A 14,664-nucleotide genomic window follows, 5' to 3' on the forward strand; every position below is an offset into this window, starting at 1 on the left:
GCGTTCTTGAACGAATCTCTTGTATGATTCAAAGACAAATACATTTTAACAGCCCCTTTTCGCCACCTACTGGCGCAACAATGTAATAGACAAATCTTCATTTGAAGTTTCAAATTACTTTCAAAAGGTGATTTACTCTATTTTAATCGCTACCATACACATCGTACACACAGTTTATATCTGAACTATAAACTTTTATCCCAGTACTTCTGTGATTTGAAATCAACAGGCTACAACAGGCATGTAATTTATGAATTAATGATTAAATGACTCACTTAAGATGTACTTGTTTCATTACTGGATGAATCAGCGTTCTTGAACGAATCTCTTGTATGATTCAAAGACAAATACATTTTAACAGCCCCTTTTCGCCACCTACTGGCGCAACAATGTAATAGACAAATCTTCATTTGAAGTTTCAAATTACTTTCAAAAGGTGATTTACTCTATTTTAATCGCTACCATACACATCGTACACACAGTTTATATCTGAACTATAAACTTTTATCCCATTACTTCTGTGATTTGAATGTTTGTAACACAGAAATAATGATACTGTGTGGCTGAAAAGACTGAAGCTGTTTCATTCATGACAGACAGCTGCTCTCTCTAGGTCAATGGCAGCGCGGACGCAGATTTAAATGCTCAAATCACACTGGTGTGATCGTACGCTGCACGGACAAACCAACAAGTGATCACAACATTGATCGCATACATCAAAGGTGGAGGAATGAAACAGACGAATCATTGTAATTTAGGAATAGAATCACTTTGGTGTTAGAATCGCGATCTTTAACGATCTATTAAATTAAAGTGCTTTGTCATGTTGGTGGTGACACCTCTCTTGCAACATGTTTAGCTATCACAGATATTATACTTAGCTTTTTTGGCTTCTGATCGCAAATGTAGCCAAACTTTGGAGCGCTTTGATTAGCGAGCAAGTTCCTGGCAGATCGCTAGGTCCGGTCCTCACAGATGAAGAAAAAAAAAAAAAGCGCATAGGAATTGATAGGCGGAATCGAAATTTTAATTTGACAACAAGTATCTGATTCCTGACCTTAAGTATCCGATTCTGGAATCGGAATCGATTTTTGATTCCCAACCCTAGTAGTGAGCATGTTCTATAGGTTTAGTACCTCTATTAGCGGTCAGCGATGGGGATTTCTCTGGCTTGCAGTATGAGTGAAGCCTGTTTTGCTCTCCACCAGAATAACTGCTAGACTGCTGAAGACTCCCTGAGTGTTTTAAAAATCAAGAGAAAAATGGTACAAGTGAATTCTAGTTACAACAACAACAACAAAACAAACAGCCTTATTCTAACTCTCCCTCTAATATGGTGGTACTAGTACCTTGGTGTGTGACTCCGTTGTTATCCATGTGAGAGTGGGGTCGGGGCCGAAGCTTGGCTTTGGCGGGTCGGGGTCTGCGCGGGGAGATGGCGAGAGGTGCGGTGGGCAGAGGAGAAGTCCGGGGCAGCGTCATGGACAGAGGTTGCCTGTGGTCTTTAAGAGAGCGGAGCTGCCTGTACAAATCCTGCAGCTCTCTGTTCTGCTGTGCCTGCAGGGACACCACCTCTTTGATGTGTCTACAAAGATAAAAGAGAGGAAGCATCAGTACGGAAAGAGAGGAAAAGAAAAACAGCATTGCAGAATTCAAATTCTCTCACTTCTCTCTCAGCTTGTGGAGTTCTGTCTTCAAATCTTCATCCTCCACCTCGCTCTCATCATCGCTGCTGCCCAGGGTCGAGTGTGCGTGGCTCCTGGGCAGGTGACTGGGCGCTGTAGTTCTCTTCTCGTCTTTCTCGCCATCTTTTGCTTTAGATTTTCTCCTCTCTCGCTCGAGGTCAGGTGACACGGGGGAGCTGTCGGTCAAATGTTCCTCTCTCTGTTCGGCCTGGGTGACTGAGAAACGCCCAACTTTTCTTTGTGTGATCCCTTGGCTTGGTGCAGCATTCTCTGTTGGAAGGGAATCTGCGGACTGGGACACTGGAATCACCTTTGAGAAAAGAAAACGGGAACAGTTGATCCTTCACACGGTATAAATTATTAACACTATACAGTACATATAACAAAATACAAAATAAGTGTAAACTCCAATAGCTATGAAAACACTATTTGCAATATCATATCAGGGAAAAAAATAAAGACTGTTATGCTTTAGTGCATTCAAGTCACGTTGGAAGGATGGTGTTTATGAGGTAAGCACATGAACACCACCAAGCTCACAAACAAAGTCAGAATTGAATTTTAATTACAAAGTTAGAAGAGTCATTTGAACAATCATGGCAGAAGCAAATTTTTATTGACCACATTTAACATTTATATACACTACCATTAAAAAGTTTTAATAATGCATTAAATTGATCAAAACACTAACACTATATTTTCTAAAGATTTCAAATCATGTTCTTAAGAACTTTCTGTTCATCAAAGAATCCCCAAAGAAATATATCATGGTTTGCACAAAAATGTTAAGCAGCACAACTGTTTTTAACTTTGATAATAATAATAAATGTTTCTTGAACACCAAATCAGCATATTAAAAAGAAGTTCTGAAGTATCATGCAACACTGAAGACTGCAGTAACGGCTGCTGAAAATTCACTTTGTCACGACAGGAATAAATTACATATTATATAAAAAATATTAAAATAGGATAAACACATTAAACATTGTAATATTTCACAATATTACTGTTTTCACTGTATTTTTGAACTAATAAATGCAGCCTTGGTGATCATAAGAGACTTTTGTTTCAAAAACATTTTAAAAAAATCTTACCGATCTCAAACTTTTGAATGGTAGTGTACATTTGCAATTATAAAAGTTAATGCTACAATTTCATTTATTCATATTTTGTGTACTGCTGATGCAGAATACGGATGAAACTTGGCTAGTTTATAAAGTGACACATTTGTGTGACCATACTATTTCCCATTAATCTCTTTGCCACAACATACATCAATTTTACACTCAATGCACATCTTTTTAATTTGTCACAGTTTAACTAAAAATCTACCTTTGACAGATCACATATAGTGTATGTGGTTTTGTCTCGATGTTTACAGTTCTTGTCTGACAAGCTGAGTTGAAAGGCTGAGCTTTTGCAAAATGAGAATACTCTGCACAGTATACAGTGAGTGAATAATGATAGTACCTGGAAACGGCCTCTGCGTGAACATGGTTGGTCATTTGTAGATGCCTCCCTATCCTCCTTCATCCCCTGGCTCAAGTTGCCATCTTATCATGAAAAATAAAGAGAGAGACGCAAAGACGAGGGAACACAACGACAATAGTAAAACGAAATGAGAACATACAGAAAACACAGTGTATTTGGTATAAAAACAAAACAAAAAAACAAGCACACAAACAGACGAGAGACACCACAGACACAGAAAGGTGGCATTAATAACTAAAGCACACAAGAGATCATTGACTAACAAGCATCCATGCATGTTCACGTGGTATTACTATAGAGTCAGCATGGCAAATTACACCATCACTGGTCGGTGGACATGAATACAAATATGATTATCGTCTCAAACGTCATGCTGAGTGGATGCAGAGTGTGATGGGGAATGGGTGTGGGGAAGGGTGGCAGGGAGCAGCTTTAACAAACAGTAAAACCAGTTCAGGAAAGAACAATCTCTGCAGTACAAATTCTAAAACATTAGAGAATAATAAACACAAGTTATATGCCCCCATCCATCCACACACTTACACGATTGCATTCATCTGTCAGATTCTAATATCACTGCCTAGATAACAGTGATATCAGTCAGCATGTGTGAATTATCTACATCTACAGTGTGTTCAGAGCGTGTATACAGAAACACTCTATCATTCCAGGGACTATTTGTAGGTGATGATGGTCCGAAGGTGTTTTTCATGATACACAACCATATATATACATACATGTACAGTCTGTTAGGCTTAAACTGCTGAAAACTATTGCTCTATTGTTTTGGACTGATGCTACAATATATTACATTTAGGTTAGTATGTTAGGAATGGCATACTACCGTATTATTCAAACCAAGCATATATAATGAGCACAGAATGCAAATGTTCAGTTTTTATAGAATAAAATAAAAATACAAGTAATAACTATTTTATTACCTTTTAAAATATTATGTTTTTCTCACTCTGCCATTTTTAGTACAGAATAAGAGAATTTAACATAACTTTATTTCAAAGATGCCACAACGTATAGCATTCAAAAGTTTAGGGTCTGTAAGATTTTTAAATATTTCATATGCTCATCAAGGCAGCATTTATTTTATCAAAACAAACAAACAGTAAAATCATGAAATATTATTACAATATCTATTTTAATATATTTTGGTAAAGCTGAAATTTCAGCAGTCATTACTCCAGTTTACATTGTCACATTATCCTTCAGAAATCATTCCGTATTCTACTACACTGATTTAATGTTCAAGAAACATTTATTCTGAATTATTAAGAAAATATAAAAATTATATCTAAAATAACAATTACACATTGTATAACATTTATTATATTTATACAACATTTTTATTAGGGTTCCATGATGAACAGCATTTCTTTGAAATATAAATATTTGGTAATGTCTTTACTGTCACTTTTGATCAATTTAATGCATTGTCCACATGTAACATTTATATACACCACATTAATTCCTTGCTGAAAAAGTATTAATTTCTTAAAAAAAAAAAAATCTTACGGACCCCACACTTTAGAATGGTAGAGCAACATGTAACAATTGTGAAAAGTTTAAAACTTATCAGAGTATACTGTGTACGGTTTCACATACTACTTTTTAAACAAAAACTGCAAGGACAGCAGTATGCTAGTACTCCATTCCAAACATACCCATGGACATGCAAAGAAAATATAGAAAATAAAACCTTCCAAAAATCTACCCAGGTAGGAAAGAACAGGATATAATCTAAAGCTCTGGGAGAAAATAAAAATTGTTCATATGAAAAATGCATGGCTAACATCTGAAAAATAGCTGTTCGATATACATTGGAATGACTTGCTTGCTAAAGCTTCAGTATTAATGGTGCATTCAAATATAAATTCTAAAATGTCATGTGGCCCGATAATTTTTTTTACATTAAAATAAAAGTTTGCAGCTGTTATTTTTGCGTTAGAATAGACAGAAATGGGCACGATGAACAATAGTTTCACGCCTCTTCAATTACTAAACAAATAACAAATAAACAGGTGCAAACTTCAAACTCTGGCCCATGTTGCTTGTAAACAAGTGTGCTATTTTACGATTGCAGGTGCTCTGGGTGAGTGAGGCAGGGTGCAGGAAGGTGAGGGGCACGGGCACCGCAATACTGCACTGCATACGGTGGGACAGGAGACTCAGATCCAGATGCGACGCACAAGGGTCATCCCTCTTAGGTTCTCTCCCCTTTCTACACTCCTCTGTTCTTACCCCTGGGTAACCCATGCAGACAAAACAAAAAGGAGGCTACAACATAAACGTTAATGTACAGCACAGCAATTCAGTTCAAACAAAAACTAAAGCAAGAAAAATGTATGGCTAGGTAATGTAATGATTTCAGTACAGACTAAACACAGCAACAACCACGTCACCACGGAAGAACTATTAGGATTAATAATTAATTATTAATTCTAACAGTATTATTACAAATTAAGAAATCCCTATCTAGCAAAGTAAGAGTCAGCTACATTCATTTGGCTACATAAACATTTGTTTTAGGTCAGTGCCCACCCAACACCCCTCACTCGCTCACTCTTGCGCGCTTCCTGCGGACACTACCTTGCTGGACTCTGGGCTTCTTGAACAAGCTGGCGGAGTGGCGCAGTTTGCACGCCCAGCTTTTGAATTTGCGAGTCCAGGATTTCTTGCTAACAGGATTTCTGATACTAGGACATGTCAGGTTTAGGCCAAAATATCCACCTCCTTCATTGTGCTGAGGCTGCTGTTGTCCAGGCCACAGGGGGACAGGCGGCTGAGAAGAGGAAGGCAAGAGAACATCTCCAGGGGTGGAGCTTTCAGTGAGGGAAGAGGGAGCCTGGACACCACACATGAACAAGAGGAGGGAAACAAATTTAAGAAGTGCGTGAAATGGCTGAAACGAATCTACACCATAATTTTAGAAATGTATCGTACTGTTTAACGTCTATACCATTTAAGAAAAATTTAAAGGGGTCAACGGATGCAAAATTCACTTTTACATGTTGTTTGAACATAAATGTGTGTTGGCAGTGTGTACACATCCACCCTATGATGATAAAAATCCACCCATTTTTTTTTTTTAAATTCACATAAATCTTGACCCCTTTCTCAAATCAAGCCATTCTCAGATTCTTGGCTGTGTGACGTCACACAGGGCAAGGCTGCTCCCACGATGGTTGATTGACACTGGCGTTTTACCTTAGACCCACCCTGAGTGAGCTGTCATCAGTTCGCCATTGTTTCGACGCTGAAGCAGATGTAGACAAGAATGTCTCCTAAGAGATTGAGGTGCTTTGTTGTTGGAAGTAATAATGAAAATAGCAGTCGTCATTTACTCCCGACATCTGAGCTGCAGAAGACGCCCAGTGGATTACGTTTGTTTTTAAAGGGAATGTGCCCCCGATCTACCTAAATGCATCTAGGTTCGCGCAAATCATTCGTGATCCAGCCTCACCTACAGAAGAAGTGTTTTTTTATTACCCTGATATTTTCTACTTTATCCCCCTGCTCAAAGAAAAACGAAATGAATTTTAATACAAAAATTAAAATAACATGTTCATCATAGAAGAGGTGTATGTATGAACTGCATTTTAATGGATTTTTGAATAAAATAGACTGGTAAACACACCCTACTTACACTTACAGATGATTCATTGGGCACTTTCGGGGATCCAGGCTCCTGTGGAGGGGAAACGAGAGAGCATGGAGGGGATGTAGAGGAGAAGGATGAAGCCGGCTTACTCCCGACATCTGAGCCGCTGAAGACGCAGTGGATTACATTTGTTTTTGAAGGGAATGCACCACCGATCTACTTAAATTCATCTATGTTCGCGCAAATCATTCGTGATCCAGCTTCACCTACAGAAGAAGTGAGTATAACGTTTTTTATGAATCTTTGCAAATCGCCTTTCCTAATAATGTGCTAGTTAGCAAGAGAGGGGCGGGGTGAGCAGAGTTGCTATGAACAGAGCTGTTTTTGACAGGTTAAAAAGGTGTTGTTTTACACTACCATTGAGAAATTTGAACCAAAGTAAGTTATAGACTTTTCATTAAGACCCTAAAGAATCATATCAACTTGTGGAAAATGGGCGTCCTTTTTGAATAAAATAGACTGGTAAACACACCCTACTTACACTTACAGATGATTCATTGGGCACTTTCGGGGATCCAGGCTCCTGTGGAGGGGAAACGAGAGAGCATGGAGGGGATGTAGAGGAGAATGATGAAGCCGGCTGGTGTTGCACAGCAGACGGGATCGTCTCCTCTTCACCTGCTCTCTCCCGCTCTCCATCCGAAGAAGTAGAGGAAGAGCGAGGGGTGGTGGAGGAGGTGGAGCGAGGGGAGGTGTCTGAGGAAGTTGCAGGAGGAACGGAGAAAGTGTTGGGGGGCTCTGAAATCTCGTCAACTGCGGTGGAGGCCGCAGCAGATCCCGAGGTGGAGCTGGGGGCAGGAGCAGAGCCGCTGGTGGAGCCACTTCCCAGTGCTGCCCCACTACCACTGTATTCCTGATACAGAAGAGTCCTCAGCTTCTCATCCAATGTCTTGATCCGGTTGTCCACAAATTCGATTTTGGGTGGGCCTTCGCTGTCTGACTCAGCTACCGAGGAGGGCTGAACTGGAGAGGGTGTGAAAGTGTGGGAGAGGGCAGGAAGAGCCGTTTCAGAGAGCGGCAGGGGTGGGAGAGAGGTGTCTGAAAAGGGATGGGGTGGGGCGGAGTAGCTGACGGTTTCTTCCCCTGTGGACAGCTCAGACTCCGACTGCTGGATAGACACCTGCTTCTGCACAGCCGGTGGCACTGCGGTTTGTGTCATAGGCACCATATCTTGCGATACCTGCTGAAGTAACATCTGCGTTTGCTCACTGGGAAGCTGCTGCGGGATCACAGGTTGAAATGCAGATCGAAGCTGTTGGGAATCCTGGGTCTGGAGGCCATGCTGTGGATGCATGGTCAGTATCGCTGTGGTTTCTTGAGACACATACTGATCTACCTTGTGCTGTTGGATTTGCTCAGCAGTGGCTGTTTGAAGGCTATGTTGCTGCAAGAAAGCAGTCTGTTGCATTGCCGGCTGTTGAGATTCAACTGGTACTTGTTGGTGAGGAACCTGCTGAACTTGGGCAGCTGGAAGTGCTCCCTGCAAAGGTACGGTCTCCATTGGCATTGGCTGTGATAGTGTTTTTGACTCGCTAGACTGGTGTGTAGGTGGCTGTGGAGTGACCTGACGCACTGGCTGAGGCATAATCTGCTGTTTCTGAGCTTGTTCAGTGGTGGCCATTGCTGACTGTAGTGTCTGGGTTTGTTGAAGTACATCTGTTGTCTGCAAGGGTGCTATTGGGGTTTGTGCTAGAAGTTGCTGTGAAGTATCAGCGTGAGTCACCAGCGATGCTGGAGGGGTCCCATAAGTAGATAAGGTAGAGAGGGGCTGTTCAGCCTCACCTTTAACTGCAGCTTTTCCTTGGTCCATGCTGGAGCCAATGAGGGCTGCGACTGCAGGGAAAGGAGCAGCAGAGGTGCTGGAAGCCATGACAGGGATTGGGCCTGCAGGCAGGGTAGCAGAGGAGACTTGCTCTGCTGTTGGCAAGGCAGCCGGTGTTACATCTTTTTGGGCAGTAATGGCTGAGGCTGACATGGATGCAGGTGCTGATACAGTAGAGACTGGAGGAGAGGATGCAGACAGTGAAGAACTTGGGGAAGATGCTATCCCAGCAAAAGACTCTGAGCGCTGAGGGCTCTCATGATCTGACAATACATTAGACAGTAGAATATTCAACAGTTGTCAAGACAATTAACAATATTCTTACTAATTATCATCACTATATCTCTATTTTAAAAGAAAGCTAACAGTAGAAATGTTCTCAATTCATTAAAGTTTGGATCATTTCAATTGCAAATTTCACTCCAGGTGTGTCACAGTGAATTTTCTACCTTTCTCTGTTTCTGTGGACTTGGGAACTCGGGTCTCTCCCACTGGAGGGGGAGTGGAAGCTCCCTGGTTGGAGTGAGAGTCACGATGGCGAATGGTTTGGTTAATGAAGAACCGCCAGCGACCCACTGGGGAAGACTGAGGGGCTGAATCCACTTCGGAAAATAGGCACAATTATTTATTTTACTATTAATTGTAACAATAGTGTAAAATTAAAAAGTCTTAGTTGATATAAATATTTTTTTTTTTAATCAAGATAAAAAGATACCGAAGTTATAAAGTTAATGCAACTTTACCCCTTCCCAACTTTATTCTTCTGTTTTATTTGTGAGAAGATCAGACTGATTACAGTGTAACTCACTTGTTGCACTGGATGGGGTGCTCACATGGAGTTGCTCCAAGGACCCAGTCTGAGACAAATAAAAAATTTTAATTATAAATAAACCAAACATACACTTCCATTCAAATGCTGGGGTCAGTTTTTTTAAAAGAAATGAATACTTTACATTTTTTTTTAACAACAATACCATTGTGAATGACAGACCTGTGAGTGAGTGCTTAGTATTTCTTGAGCTTTCTTCATTATAGCTCTCAGCTCCTCAACAAATTTATCTTTTTCAGGCTCAAGGACAAAGTCCTCCTCCACCTACACAAAACACGTTGTTAAGACATTTACTGGTGTAGACATACTTCTATAGCAAAAGCCACAGGTCAGGATCAGCTATCACAAATTCTCTTAATATGTTTCTCAAAAAGCAAATTAATCATTCTAGCTGCTGAACGTATTTCACCATATAATCTGCAATGTCCTCTGGTGCATCTCCTTCAATGTCAAACTTGAATGTGACCATCTTGTTGCTGTGAGTCTCCAACTGACACTCTACCATGTTGTCCCCTGTGCCTGAGACCTACAACACAGAGAGTGTTTATAATATGATTCAATTTATATTTACATAAAAAGTGAAGTGCAGAAAATATTACAAATATTGTGATTTACATACCTGCAACATGCTGAGTTGAAAATGAATTTTTTCAGCTTTTTGACAGGATGATCTCCTCTGAGATTTTACCTTATCTTGTTTTCCACTGGCCCACTGTGATTGGGCCTCATCTCCATTGGCAGGAGCAGAGCTAGATTTATAAAATATTTAAAATCAAATCACAGATCACATTGTTAAATGTATTACAAAAAATCTAATAAGAATACACATAACTGCTTACCCTGATGAAGAAGAGCCCCTATTGGCAGACTGATTTAGGCTCTCCTGTTAAGCCAGAGGAAAGACAAACAAACAAATACACAAGAACAGCCACATACCAACAGAAAAACAAAAGACAAAATATCAGTTACGTAATGAGTTGTACAAATAATAATAAAATAACATAAAAAAAAATCCATAAGTAAAATAGCAAAGTAAGTGCAAACCAAAAACAAAACTGTCCTAAATTGAAAAGATAAAATTGTAAGTTTGATTTAAGTTTAACTTTGGTTTTGCAGGTGTTAAAAAGTGTTAAAAAGTAGTGGGTCTTGCATCTCAAGTTAACAGAGTTAGAAGAGATAGATGTTTGTATGCCTTCTACCCTTATTAACATGTTCTGCAGAATCACTTTTATATATTGCCATATTCGCTGGTCAAAAATGTTCACGGCTATCGTGCAACACTGTATATCTGAAACTAATTCAAGGTGCTTTTGTACCTGAGCAATGCCCAGCAATGCAGCGTCATTTTCTGCCAGCGAGGTGGTGGGCAACACAGATCCATTAGAGTCATGGGACTGTGAAGCACTGACAGTAGGAGGGGAAGCAGGGATCATATCAGCAGACCTTGCCTGGTTTAGCTGTGCCTCTACTGTAACAGGAATTTCTGAAACTGGGACAGATGGTTGTAGGGCTGGGAGTGTGGCAGACAGCTGTAGGGAAGTATGAGATGGACTTGGGGGAATCTGTGACGGAATAAAGGCAGTTTGGGAGTAAGGAGGCTGCTCGAAACTCCCAGTAGCCTCTATGTGGGTCTGTGCCTGTGCGTTTGAGTGTGCTTGTGACTGCATGCTAGTCTGTGTGTGCGCTTGAGCGGGAAGGGTTGGTTTCTGCTGGTTCTGTGGGGAGGCTGGTGGACCTGAGACCACATGACTGTACAAAGGTACAGTTCTAGCTTGGGTCTGAGGTACCTGACTGGGTGCAATGTGAATCGGGATCATATGTTGGAGTACTGGTTGAAGCTGACTAGGTTGTTGTTGGAGATCTTGTGGTAGGACAGCATTCGGTGGCAGAAGCTGCTGCACGGGTTGGGCCTGATGCTGATGGTGCAGGGGTTGCTGTTGCTGTTGCTGCACATGGTGATCTGGAGGCAGCTGCTGCTCATACGGTTGGGCAGCCTGAGGTTGTACCAGAGGCATGGGCTGCAAGACTGTCTGCATCGAGGCCACACTAACTGGTTGCTGCTGAGCTTGGATAACTGGCGGAGCCTGGGCCTGCATTTGAGATTGGTTTGTCGGTTGTAAAAAGCACTGTGTGGATGAAGTGGCCATTGGGTTGATGGTAGGTGCGAGTGACATATGAGACAGTACTGCTTGCTGATATTGTTGCAGAGGCGGCTGTTGTTGTTGTTTCACAGATTGTGTGAGGTCTAGCTGAACAGACTGGATGGTTTGCGAAGCGACAGGTGCTTGAGCATATTGCGTGGGTAGAAGTGTAGAAGCAGCTGGGACTGTAGCATGCACAAGAGGCGCAGGAGTAGTTGACCCTATTGCAACTTGACACTGGAGAGAAGCTGCAGCTTGAGGTGGTACCAACTGAGATTGGGATGGAAGGGTTTGTCGTTGTGAGACCATTTGTGTTGAATTCGATATAAAGGAATGAATGGGTTGTGGTGTAGGAACTTGTGTTGGAGACGTGATTTGTTGGGTTGGTTGTGGAACTTGCAGCTGGCCTGCTTGAATATTGCCTCCCATTGACTGCGGTGCAGGATGACTATGAGTCTGCAAGGGAATCTGACAATAAATCGCAGGCTCCCCTTGACTTTGGATCTGAACTTGCGCTGAAGGTTGAGCTGACATCTGTGGTGGTACCTGTTGCTGGATGAGTACCGGGGCTGGTATTTGACTAGGTATTTGAGCACTAACCATTTTTGGTAGTGCTTGAACCAGGGTTGGAACTTGTAACTCTACCAGAGATGGTCTGTGCGATGCCTGGGGGAGGACAGCTTGTTGCCGCTGAATCAAGACATGCTGCTGCTCAGTTTGTGGTTGAGCAAGATGAGGCTGAGGTTGTGGGGGAATCATTTGTTGAGAGTGCTGGATTTGACTAATCTGCTGGATCGTCTCCGGAGGCTGTGCTTTTACCATTGTTGCTTGCTGTTGTCCGCTGTGATCTGCCAGAGGAGCACGTTGCTCCAAATGTTGTTGCTGTAATAAAACTGGTTGCAGTTGTTTTTCGGATAGTTGTCGCTGTAATTCAATCTGGTGTTGTTGCATCAGGAGGTGTTGCTGCATCTGTGACTCTCTTTGTTGTAGCAATGTCTGTTGTTGCTGTTCTGTCTGTTGTTGAAATATCTGCTGTTGCAATTGTTGATCTGTCGGCTTCTGTACTTGCAGCTGTTGCTGAAGAACATGTTGCTCTATCTGCTGAGACTGCTGCTGCTGGCTTAATAAAGTTTGTTGCTGTTCGATTTGTTGCTGCTGTTGCAGCTGCAGTACTTTTTGCTCTAACTGTTGCTGCTGCTGAATGAGCGCTTGTTGCTGCTGCTGTTGTAAAAGAGCTTGCTGTTGCTCCAACTGTTGTTGTTGCTGCTGCTGTTTAAACAAAGCCTGCTGCTGCTGCTCTAACTGTTGCTGATGTAAAAGAGCTTGTTGCTGCTTTAATTGGAGTTGCTGCTGTTGTTGTAGCAAAGCTTGCTGTTCCAATTGTTGTTGCTGCAGAAGAGCCTGTTGTTGTTCACGCTGCTGCTGCTGCAATAATGCTTGTTGTTGCTCCAATTGCTGTTGCTGAAACAAAGCCTGTTGCTGTTGTCTTTGCTGTTCCACCTGTTGCTGTAAAATAGCCTTTTGCTGCTGTTCTATTTGCTTTTGTTGTTGTAACGCTTGTTGCTGCTGCTCAATCTGTTGCTGTACTGCCAAGTTTTGTTGTTGCTGCAGAAGAATTTGTTGCTGCTCAACTTGCTGCTGTTGTGGTGGCTGAATATAAACTTGCTGTTGATGTTGTTTCTCCATTTGACTTTGCAAAACAGCTTTCTGTTGCTGCTCCATTTGTTGCCTAATCAGAAGTTGCTGTTGTTGTTGCTCCGTCAATTGCAATGGCTGCTGGATTGTTTGAAGTACCGGCGGCTGTTGTACCAATGTCTTTACCATGTTCTGCTCTTGTGATTCAGACATTTGTTGCAAATAAACTTGCTGTGCCTGCTGTTGCGGAGTCTGATATTGTTCCACTGGGGGTTGTTGTACTGACGCCTGATGCTGCTGTATCACAACTTGCTGTTGGGGTTTGCTTGCAGGTTGTTGTATATACACTTGCTGTTGTAGATCACTTTGCTGAGGGTTGGTCATTGTTTGCTGTTTCTGCTGTGGCAATGGGATATATGGCTGCTGAGAAGCACTGGAATGTGGCGGCTGTTCCTGCAGAACCACCTGGGGTTTTTCTACATGCTGTGGCTGTGGTAACAAAACCGCCATTTGTTGAACATGGTCCGTTTGCTGTGGCAACAACACCGTCTGGTGCTGCTGTATTATATTTGCCTGCTTTTGTGGTGTTGGTTGCTGGATGTTCAGTTGCAATGTTCCGGGCAATTCTGACATCACCTGCTGTTGCATCTGAACAATAGTTTGCTGGGGCAAAACATCAGTGGGTTGTACAGAAGCAATAGTAGTTTGGGTCTGCATAGGTGGCATGATTTTGCCTGCTGATGCTATAGGTTCTCCAGCCGGGATGGAGGAAGTGAGGACAGTCATGTGTGCCTGGGGTGATATAGGGGTGATGTATGACTGTGACTGTACAAGAGAACTGTGGGGAGTGGAGGCGTCAGTGGGTCGGGAGTGTAACATTTGCGAGGATGTAACATCTGTTGAGTATTGTGAAAGGGGCTGGTGGGGAAAACATATTGGGATATTATTTGGGAAGATTGGATAGGCCAGAGTATGGTGTGGGGAAGCAAGTAGGGGTGGGAGGGAGAAAAAGAGAGAGCAAGAGTAAGCATTAGTGCAGTTCATTAATCATCCAAAGGAAACAAGACATTATAGAAAGCAAAAGATATGAAACAAGATTCCGCATGTGGAGTCATTAGGTTATTTCTAGACTGTGTTCAGCCTACGATCAATGCTGCTGTTTTTTGATTATATACCTCATCAGATCAGAGGTACTGTAGCTGTATCCCAAGAATGAAAGCCATTAAATATGTTGTTCAGTTCAACCCAGTCCACCACTAATGCTGTAGCCTATTCACACATTAGCCCTGCAATGCAGCAATGGTTTTTGAATGATAGCAGCAATTTCAGTCAGGTATGCCAACTTTTCACAGAGTTTGAAAACCCCAAATTATACTTGTAGTCAAATT

General features: G+C 41.9%; 1 protein-coding gene across 1 annotated transcript in view; it reads right to left on the reverse strand.

The window, feature by feature from the left end:
* Positions 1-14,664, reverse strand: part of wnk3 (WNK lysine deficient protein kinase 3) — a 48,592-nt gene that overhangs the window by 6,655 nt on the left and 27,273 nt on the right. Inside the window, exons 11-23 of the mRNA XM_016466491.1 lie at positions 10,817-14,194; positions 10,340-10,383; positions 10,120-10,249; positions 9,910-10,026; positions 9,663-9,764; positions 9,480-9,528; positions 9,121-9,273; positions 7,331-8,934; positions 5,778-6,033; positions 3,156-3,238; positions 1,667-1,995; positions 1,350-1,585; positions 1,137-1,235 (exon numbers count right to left, since the gene is read on the reverse strand). Of these exons, the coding sequence (XP_016321977.1) occupies positions 1,137-1,235; positions 1,350-1,585; positions 1,667-1,995; positions 3,156-3,238; positions 5,778-6,033; positions 7,331-8,934; positions 9,121-9,273; positions 9,480-9,528; positions 9,663-9,764; positions 9,910-10,026; positions 10,120-10,249; positions 10,340-10,383; positions 10,817-14,194 (6,580 nt within the window). The remainder of the gene's footprint in view (positions 1-1,136; positions 1,236-1,349; positions 1,586-1,666; positions 1,996-3,155; positions 3,239-5,777; positions 6,034-7,330; positions 8,935-9,120; positions 9,274-9,479; positions 9,529-9,662; positions 9,765-9,909; positions 10,027-10,119; positions 10,250-10,339; positions 10,384-10,816; positions 14,195-14,664) is intronic.

This window comes from Sinocyclocheilus anshuiensis, unplaced genomic scaffold, assembly GCF_001515605.1.
Source record: "Sinocyclocheilus anshuiensis isolate Anshui unplaced genomic scaffold, SAMN03320099.WGS_v1.1 scaffold364, whole genome shotgun sequence".
NCBI lineage: Eukaryota > Metazoa > Chordata > Actinopteri > Cypriniformes > Cyprinidae > Sinocyclocheilus > Sinocyclocheilus anshuiensis.